This window comes from Notechis scutatus, chromosome 5 (genome assembly GCF_049901735.1).
Source record: "Notechis scutatus isolate UNSWTSFEM ecotype Mainland chromosome 5, rNotScu1.2, whole genome shotgun sequence".
In the NCBI taxonomy this organism is placed as follows: Eukaryota; Metazoa; Chordata; class Lepidosauria; order Squamata; family Elapidae; genus Notechis; species Notechis scutatus.
Window position 1 is genome coordinate 77,199,664 of NC_142013.1, and position 20,797 is coordinate 77,220,460.

Here is a 20,797-nt window from a genome sequence, read left to right on the forward strand (position 1 = left end):
CCCTGCCCTAAACCCTTCCACCCACACAAAGAGAAAGAAAGAGAAAGAATATATAAAGAGGCTAAATAAAATGGCTATACATATGTCAATGTCAGGCTTGACAGCTTGGCTAGTTCTTGCTCTGTGGTACTAAGGCCCATGCAGTCATACCTTCCTGCCAATTCCATGGGAGGGGGCATGCCCCTCAGGCAATTAACATTTCCCACTGAAGAAGTTGCAGGAAAAAAAACAACCACCATGATATAATAATGTATCTGAGTTGGTAATTAACTAGAATTAGCTAGGTTTTAAAGTAACGTTGTGCTGAACTGTCCTGCGATTTGTTAAATATTTTCTTCATCTAAAAAGAGGCTCTTGTTTATCTCATTTGTGAGATGCATTTGAAATTTCTTTACAAAATTCATGGAAGAGCTGGCATCTACTACATGAAAATCTCTTGTTATTCCTCTCATTTGAATTACAAAATAAACATTGAATAATTTTGGGGGGAAGAAATTGTATAGAATAGGATAGGGCATTAGTGTATGGACACTGCAATTCCAAGAGTTTGCAAACACTTATGAAGAACCTTAGTTATCATGAAGTATAACTAAATACAATACAGGCATAGCACATCAGTACAAGAAACAGGAAAGAAGGCATTATAAAATTATATGCCTAATTACAATTATATTCAAAAAGTTACTTTTAAAAAATAGTCTATATTTGTAAGAAACCCTCCTTGCTGAAATGCTGCAAAGCTTGTTTTTCCTGTAGCAGCTGTTTTGATTTCTCCTAGATGGAAAGCTTTGAAAATAGCTCATTGTGTTCATTACTGTTTTGGAAAGACTTCAGTTAAAGGATGTGACGTCCTTTTTTTTGGAGACTGGGAACCAGCCATTATGCCGTGTGAGGCCGAACTCTGAAAAACCTCTCTGTTCTCTGATCAGTCCCATATGGGCAGCCGAATGTTAACTGATGTAATCAGCAAGTTCAGGTTGAGGAAGGAAACAGAGACGAGCTTGTAGAATTTCCCACGTAGCGTAGCTTACGTTATCTGCTATCCTGTCCTCCTCCCTTTACGAGGCTTACAAGTACGCATGAGCAGATGGGATTACTGTGAGGAATTTCTTATTGGCGTCCGGCAGAGGCTGATAAAAGATGCTACGCACGTGAATGAAGTTCAGCATTCTTGAAAAATTAGGAATAAAGTTTGCTCTCCAGCCAAGCTGTCTAGTTGCTATTGTGGCTATTGCTGCTGCTTTATCTCTTGAGAACTGATGAGTTTTCTCCAGGTAATATATTCATATATTTTTTTCAGATTAAACATAGAAGCAATTTGAAAATCCAAATGAATTTCTGGCACGGAAAAATAAACTTGCCAGAGAGTTTAAAATAGACTGGCTTGATAACATCTATTACAAGTTTCTCTGCACAAAATATTTCTTTCAAAAATGCTTCTTTGGACATGATTGCAAGAAATGCTTTTTTAATGCTACTGTTTTAATTGCTAATTTAATTCTAAATTAAATTAGAATTAATTTAATTCTAACGTAACATGGACGTTACCTTTTTCTTTTTCCTGACTTAAGGAGATGCCATATAATCTAAAATAAAGTTATGTTAAAATCATATGCAATATGCTTAGCTTAATGCAAACATTTTTGGAAATGAGATGCCATTAAAAAAAAGAGATGTTCACAAGACAAAGATCTGACTTAGTTAGTCATCAGTGTACTACATAGTTCAACCCAGCAAAAAAGGTAAGGGTGCTGAAGTTCATCAGATGCTCTCTCAAAATTACACCATCTCCTTCTGTGGAGGGTCTGTTTTACTTCGTCAAAGGGGTTTCTGCTGCATGTATTGCACACATGCAGGAGCTGCTGTTAACCAGACTGGTTGATTGAGATAGATCATCCTGAGTCCAGTGACTCGCCTGCAGGCTTTTTCCCTGTCAGCCTCGAAATCCAGAAGCACTAGCTCTAACTTTATTGTATGGTTACATTAACAGAATCTGGTAAGTTTGAAAGTCCTTCTCTCACCTTTGCAGTTGATGACACTGGTGAGGGTCCCTTCTGAGACATTTGCCATATCCCCATTTGTTCTGCGGGCTCAACTGCCTCTGGTCTAGTCTGTGGCTCTTCCACTTATCTCCTCAGGGTCATTCCCACATACCATTACAACATTCCTCTATTATTCATAATTTTCTATACATTTCAAAATATATAATTTTATAAACTCTGTATGTGTGTGAGAGAGAGAGAAGGAAAGTATGCCACATCCACGTGGAAATATCTCTAGACTTCTATAATGTGTACCTCTAACTTTTCCAGCATATTTTAGTGACATGTGAAGATAGCCTGCAATAAATTAGAGGGTCCTGGATTTAGTTTATTTGTTTTGATCACTTTTTATTGTAGGAAAGCATCTTGGTGTGGGCTGTGCCTAGCAGGCTATGTGTCCAGGGAGGTATGAAATGGAATTTCTTGAGCTTGTTTGTGTGCAATCATGTTTTATGTCTACATTAATATGTGACTTCTAAAAGTTTGGTAACATTTATGAATAGAGATTTGGACAATCAGGAGTTTCACAATTAGCGTATTTCAATGCAACACCTATCAATCTTTTAGAGTCTACTTTTAGCCATTCCAGGCAGCATGAAGAATGATAGGCTTTATTTTCAAACACAGTGGAAAGCCATCCATCTGTAAAAGAGGCAGCACTCTAAAAGGATGAACAAGTTGAAAAAAACATAAATATATGAGGAAATATGAAATAATTCGTTTTATCTGGGCAGAAGCATGGTAAAAGAAGTTAATCCCTCTTTCACCATTAAAAGTTATCTGTAAGAAATCCGAGGAAGAAAAAAAGCACAAAAAAAAACCCCTTAGCTTTCAAATGATTTTCATTGGCTGAGAACATCTGTGAACAAACTTTGAAGGAATTTAATATTTATAGCATGTCAATACAATACAGTTTGCAATTATCTGGATTTTCTCTAATATTGTCTTGTTTTCCTCTAGTCTCAGATTTCTCATTTGTCCACAACTTGACTTTCCTGAAAGAGATCATGAAGTGTTGTGCACATTTCTGGTAAATAAAACAAACATTATTTTCTTTATTAATTCACTAATGTCTCAATATAAATGTATAAAGTAATCTGGCACAATTGCATTTTATAAACATTTTAGATTTAATACTTTTAAATTTATTGCAATCCAGTATCAATTAATATGGAAACCAGCAAAGTTTTTCACCATTTTCACCTTATTCACCATTAACTTCTTTAACACCTACAATTCCAAGAAAGCTGGCCTTAGAGATTATAGAGTGAAATTGCCTGATTAAAGTGTTAAAGTGTCTGATTACTCATTTTGTTTTATTTCACTAGAACCCAATTATATATTAATTAGTTTTTATTCTCTACTGCAGAATGTCAAACTCATGACACATGACGTATCACAACTTTTTTCCCCTTTCACTAAACCGGGGATGGGTGTGGCCAGCACGTGACACATCCAGCCCACGGGCTGTGAGTTTGACACCCCTGCTTACTGACCGAGTACTTTGCAGGTAGTCCTCAACTTACAACAGTTCATTTAGTGACCAAAGAATAGAATAGAATTCTTTATTGGCCAAGTGTGATTGGACACACAAGGAATTTGACTTGGTGCATATGCTCTCAGTATACATAAAAGAAAAGATACATTTGTCAAGAATCATCCGGTACAACACTTAATGATAGTCATAGGGTACAATAAGCAATCAAATCATGCTAGGAAACAGTCAATATAAATTGTAAGGATACAAGCGACAAAGTTACAATCATACAGTCACAAGTGGGAGGGGATGGGCGATAAGGAGTGATGAGGAGATTAATAGTAATAGTAGTACAGACTTTGTAATAGTTGAACAGTGTTGAGGGAATTATTTGTTTAGCAGAGTGATGGCTTTCGGGGGAAAACTGTTCTTGTGTCTAGTTGAGTTAAATGGTACTGAAAAAGAGTGATTTAGGATTATTTTTCACACTTATGCCCATTACAACATCCCAGCTGGATGCTTGACAACTAACTCACTTTTATGACAGTTGCAGTGTTCTGGAGTCATGTGATCCCCTTTTGTGACCTTCTGACAAACAAAGTCAATGGGAAAACCAGATTCACTTAACCGTGTTCCTAATTTAAGAACTGCAGCAATTCACTTAACAAAGGTGGCGAGAAAAGTTTTTATTTTAAAAAATTATAATACAATGGGAAGAAAGAATAAACAACAGAAATGAACCTCTCGTATGAACTATCCAAGCAACAAAACCAATGATGATCTCTTGGGACTTAAGAAGAAGGATAATGTAAGTAATAATAACAGTGTTCACAGAGAAGCAAGCCTCTGCAGTGGGACCTAGACAGATTGAGAGTGAGGCTTAACTAGCAGCAGAATTCTCCATCATTGACTATAAGAAATTACAGTGAGAGCTCCTGAGCTGCTGAGATTCAGTAACTTCTCAAGGCAGCTACCATTTGTACAGCTGTTGCAACCACTTCAGAAGGCTGTTAAGAAGAGATCTTTTAAATCAAATACAAATCCAAGGAAAAGAGATAGCATGGTGGTCCTATGTACAGATGCAAATGCATTATAAAAAAAATAAAGAACAATTTGGTTTTAATATGACCTACAAAGAATTAGACAAGATCTGGCATGGAGAGGAAAGGAAATTGATTAGTAAAATATATAAACATCTTTTGGATTACAAATTAAAAGAAGAAACAGTTAAGGAATGTATGATAATTTGGCAAAAAACGTGGGCCGCAGTATTGAACTAGACAAGTGGAAACATATTTGGGAAATAAATTACAAATTTAACTTTGTCAGTCTCATACAAAGAGAATCTGTATAAAATGGTGTATTGCTGGCATCTGCCACCTGCGAGATTGGCTAAGACGTTTCCGAATCTCCGGCCAAATTGTTGGAAGTGTAACTGCGTCCAGGGAACATACTTTCATTTGTGGTGGACATGTCCATATGCCCAGAAGTTATGGAAAAATATTAAAAATTGGATTCTAAACATAACTAAACAGGATGTAAAATTTGAACCTGAAACCTTCTCGCTGGTTATGATAGATTTAAAAATAGAAAAAAAATCAATATTTAATCCTGCACATTATAACGGCAGTGAGAATAAGCTATGCACAAAATTGGAAACTGTCTACTGTCCCTTCATTAAAAAAATTCATGAGTGCGCAGAGATGGATAGCCTAACTAAATTATTAAAAAAGAAAACAAAGATAGTGACCACTATAAAATTTGGAATTGTTGGTATGAATGGTTAAAGAAAAAGCAATATTTGACCACTAGATAAGCTATGAAACTATGGAAGATATGCATTTAATCATAAAGTATTCTGTGAAATTAAAACATTAAAAGAACGAGGAAGGTATTATAACAGGGCAGATCACGTCAATCTTAGGGGGTGAAAAAAAAAAGTGTAACCAATGCTCAATACCTGCTACAAAATGTGTATATATATATATATATATATATATATATATATATATATATATATATATATATGTATGTATGTATGTATGTATGTATGTAGTATGTGTATGTGTATGTGTATGTGTATATGTATGTATGTATGTGTATGTGTGTATGTATGTATGTATGTATGTATGTATATATATTTGTTTGTTTTTAAATGTTTTAAATATATTAATCTTAAATGTTTTAAATATATTAATCTTAAATAAACTTTATTTTAAAAATTTTTAAAAAAGAAGAAATCCTTTAAAATGACAATATTAAAGACTTTGTATCCAGGCAAAGCTTCCTGACAGCCTAAACCAGCCTAAACCAGGGTTCAGCAATCTGCGGCTTTAGAGCTGCATGTGGCTGTTTCATCCCTCTGCTATGGCTCTATCGCTCAAAATATGCGTCACAACTGCCAATGTGCGACACCCACTGGCATGTGATTTGTTGAGTTTTTCAACCCCCAGTAGGCCAACCATGGATAAATCCAAGAAATAAAAAGTTTCAGAAGAGAACAGAACATTTAATTCACATACATATGGTAGTTTTGTGGCCATTCAGCAAATAGTCAGCCACGGTTTTGTGGCTCCCGGTGTTTTCTTCTCTGTGGGAAACGGGTCCAAATGGTTCTTTGAATGTTTAAGGTTGCTGACCCCTGGCCTAGACTGTAATTTCAACCTGAGAATGTTTAACTGCAATGGAGGGAAAAATGGAGTTTCTGAAATAGTTATTTGATGCATTCATGCCTAATTAGCGGAGACTATGACTGCACAACATTCTTGATCTAAAAATAAGCTGCTTCCAGATAGTCCTGGACTTACGACCACATTTGAGTCCAAAATTTCTGTTGCTAAGTGAGATGTTAAGTGAATTTTGTCCCATTTTACAACTTTTCTTGTCACAGTTGTTAAGTGAAGCACTGCAGTTGTTAAGTTAATGACATGGTTGTTAAGTGAATCTGGCTTCCCCATTGACTTTAATTGTCAGAAGGTCATCAAAAATGGCCACAGGAACCCAAGATGTTGCAGCTCAGGATACTACAATATGGGTCAGTTACCAAGCATCTGAATTTTGATCATGTGCCGATAGGGATGCTGCAATAGTCCTAAGTGTGAAAAATGGTCATGTCACTTTTTTCAGTGCTGTTATAACTTTGAACGAACTGTTGTAAATCGAGGACTACCTTTATTTATCCAAAAGAAAGATCTTAATCTTAACAATGAACCAAGTGGGAAAGGTGACCAACTCCCACTGCTACATGAAAGATGGAAGATTTGAAAGCAAAAACAACTACTACACCCTCCAGAATAATCAGGTGTGGGAGGGTAGGTTTTGTTTTGTTTTACATTTTAAACTCCCTTTTTACAATCTTTCATGAATTCAAGAAACACCTGTGAGATTCAGAGAAAGCAATTTTGTTCTTCTAAACTTAGTAACTTCACTGTTATTAATATATGGCTGATCTATTGGAAGCAGTGCAGCTCTCAGTCCAATGGGCAGCAAGTGAATTTTCTGACATTTAAGCATTCCACAATTTCAAACATATTCTTTAAAATGAAGCCCTTTGGAGATACTCTTTCTGCATTTCCAAAATATATATATTTTGTCTGGCATAGATTATTTCCATCATTAAAATACTAACAGCATCTTCAACCATGAAAAGCAACAGCTGCAGGTAAACATAAAGACATCAGACCAGAAATGCCCTTGAAAGTCAGTTTCCTTAGAGAACAACCTTAGATAATGTTTGAAAGACAAATGATATTGAACCTCTGATACTTTTGGAGCTTTGCTAGCATCTACTGAAGAAACTAGATGATCTTCACCAAATCCTGTCTGTAATGCATGAAATAACTTTCTACTAATATATTTGGTTTCCCCAACTTCTTTAGATGGCTACAAAATAAGGAAGTGCATTGAGTCCTTCCATAATACTTTCTGAGATCAGAGGAGCTGAAGCCACTATCAAATCTGCTTTTGAGATATTGTATCACATGATTTTAATGTAACACTATAATTTTCATCACTTCAATATTCATATTAGTTTTATTTGTAGATTATAGTGACAATTTAAAAATATTTTAGCTATTTTGTATTATAATATTTTTAATCATTGATGACACAATGTATAAAGTACTGTATTATACTCTGCTGCATATTTGGATGTAATCAAGTTTTAACTATCACTTGTATTTTCGTAATGTCAAACAAACATTTTAGCAGAAACCATGTTTTCATAGTTGCATTAGTAATTCTAACTTTCACAACAAGATCATTAAAAATTTCATCACTTACCTCATGCTGAAATAAAGAATACTGCTACAGTTCATGGGGTATTGGTTTAATGATATTTGAAATAAAATTATAACACACCTCTAATTTTGACCATTTTAGCAAGAGCTGCATGGGTATGTTAAAATATACCCTGTATGTTTGTTTTTATTCCTGTTCTTAATTTACAAGTTTCTAAACTGTTGTGTACATTAGAAAGAAGGTGGTGATAGGCAAATGTATATACAAGAGAATAAATACAGTCTCTTCAGATTTTGGCAGTGGTTTGCTCTCCAAGCTTCTTTCAATTTAGTTTTTCAATGTTTCATTACCAGTCTCGGTAACATCATCAGCAGGATTTTCTCATCCTATTCTCCTTAGTTTATAAATGTCTTGTGTGGTCAGTTGATCATGTGATTGGTTGTCCGTTTGGAGCTATATTTAAATCCTGAGCAGCTGGTTGATTCTCTCTTGATTGGTCATTCAAATGGTCTGGTTTTTTACATATTCATATGGTGGATCTAGATTAGTATGCTTGTTCATTGTTCCTTTGATAGTGTGGAAAGGGAACTTCATGAAGACAGTGGTGTCATTCAAGCAGGAAAAGCCCAAAGGGAACATCAGGCCAGCCACAAAATAAACTTACATAGGAAAAGGAATCAAATAAAAGGTATTAAAGAATCCCTATAGACAAAAGCCCAAGTAATTAAGAAAACTAGACAAATAAGAAAAGAAAACCCTTACAAACACAGGACATACCAAATAAGCAAAACAAACAGACAAAAGACACAAAAATATATAAATTACAAAAGAGACAGACAGGAGATTGCCACAAAACAAATATAAAAAAAAACCCATTGTAAAGCTAAAAGAGATTAGGAAAAACCGATAATACAATCTAACCACCCCGCAGAGTTTGCCTTCCGCACCCCGCGGAGTTTGCCCTCCGGCGGGAATAAAGACAAACTCCGACAGGATTTGAAACATTAAGCACAAATACAAACATTCACACGAAATCAACTCATAAAGGGAGAAAAGGGTATAAAAACCAGGGACTTACCATAAGAAGCCAGCTAGCCCAGAAACGCAGACTTCTTGCTGTCCCTCGCCTTCCTGAAAAATAAAAAGATCCAGCTTTCAAGCAGTTGTCCGTATCCTTGCGCCGGAGCTCTCCCAGCGGGAAAATCGAATTCTCGAAGGAAAGGCATTTTGACACCTTTCAACAATAGAATAACAGGCTTCAATAAATTCAGATGTGTGACAGGTGTTGGTATGACCATGATTTTTGTTCCTTCCCAATGAAACTGGTGTTGTTTATTATCAGTGTGGTTTGAGAACAGGGATTTTTTGTCAGGCAGTTTAACTGCTAGTTGATGTTCATGCCCCTTGTTCTCAATTGCCTTCCTGTGTCTACTTTAAACCAAGAAGAATAACAAGCAATGGCTTGTGACTTTGCCTCTTCTGCCTTCTTATGTTCACTATGGGTGGCCAAGAAATTCATTTAATCCATACTTGAGATTCAAAAATTATAGTTTACTGAATGCTGCAATGCAGTCTTCAATGTTTTTTTAAAAAGTATACTTGGGAAAAGAATTCTTTATGGAAATATAAAGCATTATGAAAATATTGAAGCCAAGTCATTTGTTTGAAAACTTCAAAAACTCTCTATCTTGGGCAAAAGTGAAGAGAAAAATGGCTGCTTGAAACTGCACTGTTTCATGCTAGTAGTGGAGTCAAAGTTCTTGACATCTGTGTTTTAACAATCCACAGCTGAGACTCAGTATGCATTATTCTTTGAATCCTTAAGTTCAGATGGGTTTTTTTCTGCCTGATGTGTTTTCACTGCTTTCTAGTCTGATGCATTTTGATTTCAGTAAGAAAATGTGGGACAACACTTTCTGATTACCTTCAGGCAGAAAAAAAACAGGCTCTCTCAGTTGACATTAATGTCCTTGAGACTGAAGAACAGCATATTCCTTTCATACAATCTAGTCCATTGTTGACTTGTGCAATTTTATAGCCATCTATAAATGCTAATATGTATGAAGAACAGCCTTCCTTGAGATCTTGCTAAAATGTCTAACTGTTCTGTCTTCTTTTTAGGAGACAGCAAATTTTAGTTCTAATTTTCTACTTAATTCTGAAGCCACGTGGATTGGATGCTTTGATCAGCTACAAGCCCAATATTGTCATCTTATTGGCTGATGATTTCGGCATTGGAGATCTAGGCTGCTATGGAAATACTACAATTAGGTAAAATATTTCGTACCAGTGCCTAATTCATGTGTTTATTTCATAGATCCAAGTGCAAATATTTGTAAAGCTTGTAGGGACATAACATAATAATTGGAAAAAGATCATTGAGTAATCATGCTCTTTCTATACACAGCATAAGAATAGATAAATACTGGTAATGTATTGCTTATAATCTAGGAATAGATATATATATCTTAGAAATTGTAAAAAAAAAAAAAAAAGTTATAAGCCCAGTAATACTTATAAGACTATTATATGTATTTCCAAGATAACAATATTACGGATTTTTCCCCTCTAAATTTTAACTGTTAATTAAATTATTAATTGGAGCTGGTCAGCTTTTATTCCATGATATTAATAGAAACAGATGTTGAAACAGTTGTGCAGTTTTTCAGATCCTGCAGGGGCTTCTTATATGGCATCTGTCTACACTGCCTTCATATCTAAAAATCACCAAATATTAGCCGCTGTTTCTGAAGGAATAGAATCCTTATGATCGTCTTTTTCCATTGTATAAAATGTTTCTCTCTGTTTCATTACCATTACCCAAGTTATCCCATTGCTGGAAGAATGATCCAACAAACACGTTCATACTTGTATGTTTCTAAATTTAAGTGAATTTCAACACAGGCAAGAATGCTCTGCTCTGTTTTAAAGTGGCTAATTGTTTTCTGTTCCACCCCCCACTTCCCAACTGTTCCAATGAAACTGTTGACATCTTTTATTAGGACTCCTAATATTGATCGGTTAGCAAAAGAAGGGATTAAACTTACTCAGCATGTTGCTGCAGCTCCCCTTTGCACACCAAGCAGAACTGCTTTCTTAACTGGAAGATATGCAATCCGATCAGGTTTGTTATCATATTTAAATATCAAGTTTCTACATAATAGTGGAAAATCATTTTATATGGAATATTATTGTCTTGTGGTAAGTAATAATATTATTGTCTTGGGCTAAATAATTGGTTGAGCTCTACCATATATTCCAAAAGCAGAAGAGTTTTACAAATTTCCAATGTTTCAGAATTTAGATTATAATTCCAAAAAATGTAACCCAGCCTATCTGGAAGGCTGTTGAACAATAAATTTACTGGATCTCTCTTTTCCCAAGAAAGTTTTCAGCATTAACTGCCTACTGATTTTTTTTTAAAAAAAATGACACTAGTTGCATAGATGGTTGACCGATTACAGTCCAGAGACATGGACTGGTTATCTTGTTTTAATTTATGTTTTAAATTTAGGTATGGAAGAAACCGTTGGTTATCGTGTTCTTCAGTCACTTGCTGGTTCTGGTGGTCTTCCTACAAATGAGACCACTTTTGCAAAGATATTGCAGAAGCAAGGCTACAGTACAGGTTTAATAGGTAAGGACATTACTTATTTGCCTGCAAATGTCTGGGTAAAAGAAAAAGCAACATATTACATGGCTTTCCCTTTGATAATTTTAATCAGAACTGTCCTTTCTACTAATAACTTCATCTGAAGTTTCCAAGTAAAACAGAAGATTTTATTTAGCCTTGTTTGGTAAGAAACATATGCTAATTTTTTAATTTGAGAAAATATTCCATTCGATTTACGATTAACTAAGCACCTGGTTGCAAAATGAATTTGCTTCAGTTGATGAACTGAGCTGAAATTATTCCATAAAGATCAAATGGAAGTTAGAAACGGGTTATTCTAGATAAAGGATAACATGTTATCTTAACACTTAACAAATGTTTCAGCAACTATAGCAGCCAATCACACAATCTGAAATCAGACCAGGACTCAGAAAGGCCAGTCGTCCCTCAGACAAACCTCCCTCAGACAAACCAGTCCTCCCTTAGACAAAGACAATCCAAAGTGTATTAAAGATGTCTCCTCAAATGGGGACAAAACATTTGCAACCAAATCGCCAAGCTTGGAACTCAAATCAGTGACGTAATTACCCACCTGAGCTACTAATATTCAAATCCCATCAAATTTCTCAGTTGTTAAATTAATGGACTATCTCCATATTTGGGGTGGATCATCAATAGAAAATAATAATTAGGAGTGAATTATGAATAATTGAATTGAATTGAATTAGGAATTAGGAATAATTCATACAAATTCAAAAATATTTAATACCATCATATCTGTATATGATTGATATATACATGTTAGGTATTCAAGAAAATAAGTTATTGTCTAACATCTTGCTTCTTTTGAAGATCAAATTGGTTAATCTTTAAAATATTAAACAAGACTTACAGTAGTTTAATCTTTTGATTAAAATCAATTTATTTTAATTGAAAGATAAAAGATTGTTAGAAGTCTTTTTAGATAAACCTTATTTTTTAATATTTGTTTCCTGTGAAAGATGCCTTGTATCATATTTTTAATTTTTCCTATAGTATTATTATGGTTGATCACACAGTCACTCAGATGTTTGCCATTCCAGGTTTCTTTTATTTTTCATTTGGTCTTTCTTGTAGGCCAGTTTGGTTATTATGTTTTAATCAATAGTTATACATATATTTTGGGTTACTGATGTAAATCAGTTGATACTTTTTAAGTGTACATAATAAATAATAAAAAAATACATACATAAATTTTTGTGTCTGTGTGCATGCGTGTGTGTGCATACACATAGACATTTATATACATACATTTGTGTGTATTTTCTTTATTATTCTATATATATATACAAGTAATCCCGGGTTACGAGCATTCCCTTAGCAAATGTTTGAAGTTATATGATCAGGGCCCCCTAGCGTTTCCAAACAAGGCCTACAACTGCACCCCTTATGAACAACCACAGAGATTCTGCAACATTTGTCTGGCACATTGCTGGCTGAAATGAAGCTTCTGAGGGGCGGATCCACCCTTCCGAAGCCCTGTTCGGACATCCAGAGCTTTTCCAGGCACCTTGCCAGCTGAAATGAAGCTTTTGAAGGGTGGATCTGCCCTCAGAAGCCCATTTGGCTGTCCAGAGGCTTCACTCGGCCCATTACAGGCAAAATGGATCCTCTGGGGGCTGGATCTGACTGTCCAAAATTCTGTTTGGACCTCCGCAGGCATCCTCCGGCCTGTCAGAGGTCAAAATGGAGCCTCCAGGGGCTCCATATTGATCTGCAACAGGCCAGAGGAGGCCCACGAAGGAGCACATGAGGCTGGAGAGGAGACTGCTGGGTCTTCACAAGGTGACACAGCGTGGCAAATTGTGTGGGGAAAGCAATTTGGGGAGCATGAGATATTTCAGTGGGTCAGAGAGGCCCTATGTCAGTGATGGCAAACCTTTTTGGCACTGAGTGCCCAAAGCACGTGTGATACCCAAAATGCAACACACACACACACTGCATTTGCACGTGTGTCCTCCCGTGCATGCACCCCACCTCCCGCGCATGCCCGGCAGAGACCCAAAGACCAGCTGGCCAGCAGGAAGCACACGTGCATACGCAGCGGAGCCAAGCTGGAGTGACAGCGTGTGTGCACACAGAGAGGGCTCTGCATGCTACCTGTGGCATTCGTGCCAAAGGTCTGCCACCACAGCCATATGTGGTCTTAGGCAGGTGGCCTGTTCTATCAGAAGCCGCCCCATGTCGTTCCCCATCATGAAATACCTCATGTGCATTTAACAAGTCTGGCATTCAATTAGAGAATGCATGGGCAAAAGGAGGGAGTGATCTTGTTCAAGGTACAAGATTCACTCCCACAAATCTTCGGGTTACACATTGAATGGACAGGCTATATATGTATATATACAGGATTGACTACCTGTATACAAACATGCACACATTCACGCAAAATAAAATTTTATATATACAATAAAATTGTAGCTAATTTTCCCTCCTGATGCTGCAAAAATAGAATGTTTGAAATGAGTTATGAAATATAAAAAAAATATTGTTAAACTAAACCTGTCTTTGTTATTGTTACTGATATTCATGTCTCCTTTGCTTGTTGTTTTGTCTTGTTTTTTTCATTATGTATTTCAGGAAAGTGGCATCAAGGTATGAATTGTGAATATCGCAACGATTACTGCCATCATCCATTAAATCATGGATTTGATTATTTTTATGGGGTACCATTTTCACTAATGAATGACTGTGAAATCTCGCACCCCTCTGAGTTGAATCTGCCACTGCAGAAGAAACTCTGGCTTTATACTCAGATAATTACCCTTGCACTGCTGACCTGTGTAGCAGCAAAATTAACTCATCTTGTTTCTCTCAGTTGGAAAGCCATCTTCTGTTTGGCTTTGTTTGACTGCCTCTTCTTCATTTCCTGGTATTCAAGATTTGGCTTTTTGAGATATTGGGAGTGTATTATAATGAGAAACTATGATATTATAGAGCAGCCAATGAAAGTAGAAAGAACTGCGTCTCTTATGCTGAATGAGGCCATTTCCTATATTAAAAGGTATGTTATTTTTTGCTGGAAAAATGTTAATTTTTTTATTTAATAATTCAAAACAAGGAAAAGTATTAATAACAAAAGAAGAAACACATTACAATTGTTTGTCTGCTTCATCTATATATAGATACCCCACTTAAATATAGATATTATATAGATATAGATTTGGTATATGGGATGAAAGAGAGAGAGAGAGAAAGAGAGAAATGGATGATGATGATAGATAGATGATAGATAGATAGATAGATAGATAGATAGATAGATAGATAGATAGATAGATAGATAGATAGATAGATGATAGATAGATTGATTAATGCAACAGTTTCAATAAGAAATAGCTATTATTTATTATAATTGTGCCATATATAATCTACCTCTGTAAGCCATGCATTCATAAGTTACAAGCAACTTATTGCTGTTATTAATGAAAGCCTCATTTTTTTAGGGGTAATCTATTGGATACAGTACATTGATAAGTAAAATTGAAACAAAAAATAGGTTGATCACTGATAGCTTCTTTTAACAGCTTTTTCTTGCTTTTCTGAAGCATCGAGAAAATTAACATTACCTTTTAGCTAAATATGGATTAATTAATTGTAAAGATATTTTGAAATTCAACCAAGGGCTGTGTGAATCTAAGCTGAGAACTATAGTACAAATACAATGCCCCTTACAGAGCAAGTAATCTTGAAATGCTAGAGAACAAGGAAGCATGTTGAGCTTTCATAAATAAGAACACAGGATTATTGGAGGTTAGTTCGAAGCATCAAGTACTAATAGAACAATTATTTTGCAAAGTATTAATTGCCCCTCCCCCAAATAATAATTTAATTGAATAATTATTAAAGGCAAAATTTCCTTATTCTTTTTTAGAAAGAAACAAGGTCCATTCCTCCTCTTGGTTTCTTTCTTGCATGTTCATACACCTCTGGTTACTACAGAAAAATTCATTGGCAAGAGCAATCATGGATTATATGGTGACAATGTAGAAGAGATGGACTGGATGGTGGGTAGGTACTTCTTAGTTATATTCTTAATTTTATTTCTAGGCTGTCATATATATCAAAAGATACCTCAAAGCTGTGTGTCTATATGTGTAACTACAATTAATAAAAAAGCAATTAAATCATTCAAATGTTATGCTATTACTAAGAACAAGAATTACAGATTTATCGGCGTATAACACGCACAGGCGTATAACACGCATCTTCATTTTAAGAGGGAAATTTCAGGAAAAAATTAAATTTCTAAATAAAAACTTTGAAGCAAAATAAGGGTAGCTCAGAACTTTTTTAATTAATATTATTACCACTTATAAGGTAAATCAGTGGTCCCCAACCTTTTTTGTACCAGGGATATAATATTTATGTAAAAACATACAGTATGTTAAAAGTGATCAGCAAGGACACTCTGGGAAAGAGATGAATATTTATTGTTAGTAGCCATACATTAAAATCCTATACATGCCTACAGGTAGTCCTCGACTTATGGCCACTATTGAGCCCAAAATTTCTGTTGCTGAAACATTTGTTAAGTGAATTTTGCCCATTTTATGACCTTTCTTGCCACAGTTGTGAAGTGAATCACTATAATAGTTGAGTGAATCTGGCTTCCTCGTTGACTTCGCTTGTCAGAAGGTTGCAAAAGGTGATTTACATGACCCCTCAACACTGCAAACCGTCATAAATATGAACTAGTTGCCAAGTGTCTGAATTTTCATCAGGTGACCATAGGGAGTGTGAAAAATGTGTGACGAATGTAAGTGACCGACACAGAATCAAAGTACTCTGTCTCAGTTATTGAAATAAAACCAGTGTCACAAAGCAGATAAAAATTAATGAAATTAAATTAATGAGATAAAATGAGATAATGAGCTAAAATAGAATTTAAAAATAAAATAAAGTCATAAAGGTAAATAAAAATAGAATCAAATCAAAATGTTCCTGGCAAGGTTCTGAAACAATAAAAATATTGCCAGCTATTAACCATAAGAAAGTATAATACTCTAATCCATTATGAGGTTAAGGTAAAGTAAAAAATAATCAATACAAGTTGAAATATGAAAGTGTATTAAACTTCTGTCATAGTTCATAGTATGATTGACAGTAATGATGTACAGGAGCTTTTGTTTTAAAAGCAGTAACAATTTGCAATAACAAAGGTGTTCATCTTATGGGATTTTTTGGCATCTTCTTTCAAAACTTCAACTTGCAATTCATTGCAACATGCCAGGACTAAAACTTAAAACATTAATATAACAATTTGATTGAAATATCAAACAGGATTATGTCTCCTGACAAGAGTATCTAAATAGACATCACCAGGGATTATGCTGTCCTCAATTTATTGTTTCATGTCAAATATGCCTTCTAAAATTGCAAATGAAGGCATGGATAAATAGTATGGAAAAAAGTGATTGTTGGAAAGAAACGAAATTCATAATCTGATCGTTGGGTCTTTTAAAAGATCTAGCAGTAAAAACATGCCCTTAGGCTCTCTTACTTACACAATTCTTGGAATTTTGTTAGGAAAAGTTAGTTTTTAATTTAATGAAATAATGTAACAATATCAGCATAATGTACAAACTAATCGAGATCACCAAAAGTAGATGGTATAGTAGAATTTTGCCTGGCTTAAAAGTTAGTGATACATAAGTGATGTTCACTTTACAGGAAAAATTTTGGATACTCTTGATAAAGAAAATTTGAGGAACAGTACTCTGACATATTTTACTTCTGACCATGGTGGACACTTAGAGGCTCAGGAAGGAAATATTCAACGAGGTGGTTGGAATGGTATATACAAAGGTGAGAGTAACCCTCATATGTTTCCTTAAAAAAATGTTTTGCATTTTAAAAGCCATGATACATTACTTGAAACATAGTTTAAATATGAAACATTGAAATTTGGGTTAAGCAAAATTTAGTAGATCAATGAAGCATGCATCTGCTGTCGTAAGATGCAAAATAGGAGTTTAATTCCTACAAATAAAAAACTTCGCTAGAGTGAAATAAATTATCAATTTAATAGAAAATATGAAGTTATCTATGGAAAAGGCAAGTTAGAACATAGTTTCTTGCACAATCTACAAGGTGAAAATATGATTGTTAAATCTTCTAGATCTCTTAGTTTTTCTTGATTTTCTCCTTTTAGTATCCTCTTTGGGTAATTAGGAAGGAATGTGGACAAAAGCTTTTATCCTTGAAGAAAGAGCTGTAATAATAACTCTATGATGTCCCACATAGATCCATCTGAGTTAACAGTGTTGCTGTTCTTATCCTGGAAAGATCTATTTTGCAAGACCTAATGATTATAAGTCCCCTGGGTAAAAACAAAGCATGACTAAGCAGTGTTATATGTAGATCTCAATGTGCTTATGAATACCATCCTGACCATCTGCTTGATTTACTGATCATTTGTGGGACTGTTTCTCCCTAAGAATATCTAGATCAGATAGGGTGGGCCTGCTCCAGCACTCCACAGCGATTCAACAGATCTCCTCCCTTCTAGCCTTTTGGAAGGCCCTTTAAGACCTAGATTTTTTACTGTGGTGCTGGGATTGTAAGAGTACAATGAGAACAATATGGAATAAGGGTTGCTGTGGGGCATCCCAAGGGGAATCATTATCACTCAGAATATTTGCTTATTGTTTTATGATTTTTGTGAGCTCCCCAAAGTTGCTTTAAGATGGATGGCCATAGAGATGATTTCAGTAAATAAATAATGTAGCTTTATTTTTCTGCTTAGTTCCTTTCAGTTGAAAATCTAAATAATTGTTCATGGGTTCTTGCTCTAGGAGTTTGATGTCCTAAAAGGGTTTCTTGTTTATAAGACCTATTGACCCTACAATCTAGCTAAGATGCAAAGTGTTAGAAGCTCTAAGTTCTGGCTGAAAGTTCTCTGTGTTTGCAAAGCCTTTCACAAACACAGCCTTATCAAGAAATCAGCAGCAGCTGCAAGTCTAATAAAAGACTGTCTACTATTGACCTCACCCCTTTCCTAAGAGGTCTGTAGGGGGCGTGCATAAGTGCACCAACGTGCCTACCGTCCCTGTCCTATTGTTTCTTTTATTTTTCTTATATGTACCCATTTCATGTATTCATAACTATGTACATACTTATACCTATTATCTTGTAAGCAATTGGCAAATAAATAAAATAAATAAATAAAAAGAGGCTGGCAAGAGGGAAGAAGATGAAGGGCTGTTAATACAAAGAAGGAGGAGGAGGAGGGCCCTTAAGTTGTCAACGCTTAGGAACCACATAAATTTTCTCCCTAAAATCTGGTGTGTCATCTATTCCAGAAGTGCACTCTTTACTACTGTATTTATTTATTTATCAAATTTATATAGCTTCATAGGAAGTGACTCTGGACAACATACTATGCCTATGCCTTGCTACTGGTCAACCTTTTCTTTGATTCCTTTCATCTTTCCCAGCATTAGTCTTCTCCAGAGAGCTAGATCTTTGCATGATGTGTGCAAGCAAGGATAATCTTGTCATTTGTGCCTTGAGTGAGAACTCTGGGTTCATTTGTCCATGATCAGATATTTAATCCATACATACATACAGAGAGGGAGGGAGGGAGAGAGGGGAGGAAAGGAGAGAGAGAGAATATTTTGTATGTTATTTCAAGGTGGAAAAGCCATGGGAGGCTGGGAAGGAGGAATCCGTGTTCCAGGATTATTTAGATGGACAGGAGTGCTGCCAGAGGGCAAAGAGATTGCTGTACCAACAAGCTTAATGGACATATTTTCCACAGTGGTTCACTTGGCTGGTGAAACAGTGCCACAAGACAGGTATGGATGCTACCGAACTTAATATCTTAAACCTGGTGATCCCCAAAACTAGTGAAAAGTACGTAATGGTACAGACCTGCTTTGATTCTGATTTACTGACTTTCAGAATATTTCAAACTCTTCCTTTCATTCTGCAACTATGCTGATTTTATTCTAAAAGAAGAAAAAAGATGGATGAAGCAGTGGGAAAACTTGGGGGGGTTTCAAATTAAAGAAGTAAATATATTTTTCATAAATGTTCAGAAATGGGGTAAGACAGTTGCATGATCAAAAGTAACATAAGCAGAATGTATTTGTTCTTCATTTAGGAATACAAGTCCAGATGGCTAGGTGAATGGATGGGAAGTTGTTTGATATTGCTGAATTGCTATTCTTCCCGTGGAATACACTTACAGTGTCCAAAAGAATAAATAATCCTACTAGAAAGTTTTACCAGTCTTACCTACATAGCAATATAATGGAAAATAATATTTTGGAAGTGTTTGAGAGAAAACTGAGTATTCTTCTTCTCATGTAAAGATCTCATTAAAAGTAAGATTGACTCTTCATGGTTTCATGAACATGTATGTGAGTCTTATTGGCAGCAATAAGAAAGGAAACAAATATTTCTCTTTTTTTTAAGAAAAAACAGTTTATATCACATATTTGATAGTTTATGAAGACTCCCATCTAAGGAAGAAAGCAATCCAAAAATACCCTTTTAGTTGATGTGATTTTAAAAGCAAACAAGAAAAAGGTTTAATAAATGCATCAGGGTGAGGAAGAACTGTTCTATCTTCTGCCTTGTTTGATATAACTTAGGAGAACTTAGGAAATGATGTTCTTCTGCGATGAAGTCTCTCCCACTCATCTTATAAGAACTAATGAATCAAGATAGCATAAAAGTCTGTTCACTTGTGCTCAATGATATTAGTATTTTGTACTCGGAACATCATCCCAACCAGAAATTCCAGTTCACTTTAATGAAGGCTGCAAATCTATCACAATAATATTTAGAAATTGCAGAAGTAAATAGAGAATCTTTTCTGCCTGTAGAATTCTCCATGTATTTTCTCCAGAAAATTCACATGTACAACTATTTGGAATTTCAAGTGATTTTGACTGTATATAGCCAATGTCCAGCTATATTCATGCAGTTTATTAACAAATGTTTTATTATGTGTTATTAATGCAAGGTTCTGAATTAGTCCAAATCCATCTGTTGAACTCTGTGCTTGTTGTCCTTTTAGGGTAATTGATGGCCGGAATTTGATGCCTTTGCTGCAGGGTCTGGTTCAGCATTCAGAGCATGAATTTATGTTTCATTACTGTGGAATATACTTACATTCAGTGCGGTGGTATGAGAAGGAGAGTAAGTATCAAAGGCTCCTCCAAACAAAACCTAATTTATCTGGCCAAGCACTGTTTCCTTAAAAGCTTATGGTGTTTTAGCTTGCAGGGTTATGTGTTATGACTCAGAACTGATGCAGACTGATGGTTTGCATTTTAATTTGACATTTCTCAATTGGATCAAAATGTATCCTTCCACTTTTACCCCTTTCCAAATGTAGGGATGTCAAAATAAATTGTTGTTTTTTTTAAAAAAAATGCA

The 20,797-nt window shown here is 35.2% G+C and overlaps 1 protein-coding gene across 3 annotated transcripts in view; it reads left to right on the top strand.

Moving 5' to 3' along the window:
* The first annotated feature begins 809 nt into the window (after nt 1-809).
* Nucleotides 810-20,797, top strand: part of LOC113411587 (arylsulfatase D-like) — a 37,984-nt gene continuing 17,996 nt past the window's right edge. Inside the window, exons 1-10 of one of the 3 annotated variants that reach the window (XM_026666723.2) lie at nt 810-1,274; nt 3,003-3,072; nt 9,880-10,029; nt 10,761-10,882; nt 11,273-11,395; nt 13,991-14,414; nt 15,282-15,418; nt 17,081-17,215; nt 19,044-19,206; nt 20,436-20,557. In XM_026666723.2, the coding sequence (XP_026522508.2) occupies nt 3,050-3,072; nt 9,880-10,029; nt 10,761-10,882; nt 11,273-11,395; nt 13,991-14,414; nt 15,282-15,418; nt 17,081-17,215; nt 19,044-19,206; nt 20,436-20,557 (1,399 nt within the window). In that variant the 5' untranslated portion in view covers nt 810-1,274; nt 3,003-3,049. The remainder of the gene's footprint in view (nt 1,275-3,002; nt 3,073-9,879; nt 10,030-10,760; nt 10,883-11,272; nt 11,396-13,990; nt 14,415-15,281; nt 15,419-17,080; nt 17,216-19,043; nt 19,207-20,435; nt 20,558-20,797) is intronic. The other 2 variants (XM_087967067.1, XM_087967066.1) reach the window with 2 other exon arrangements.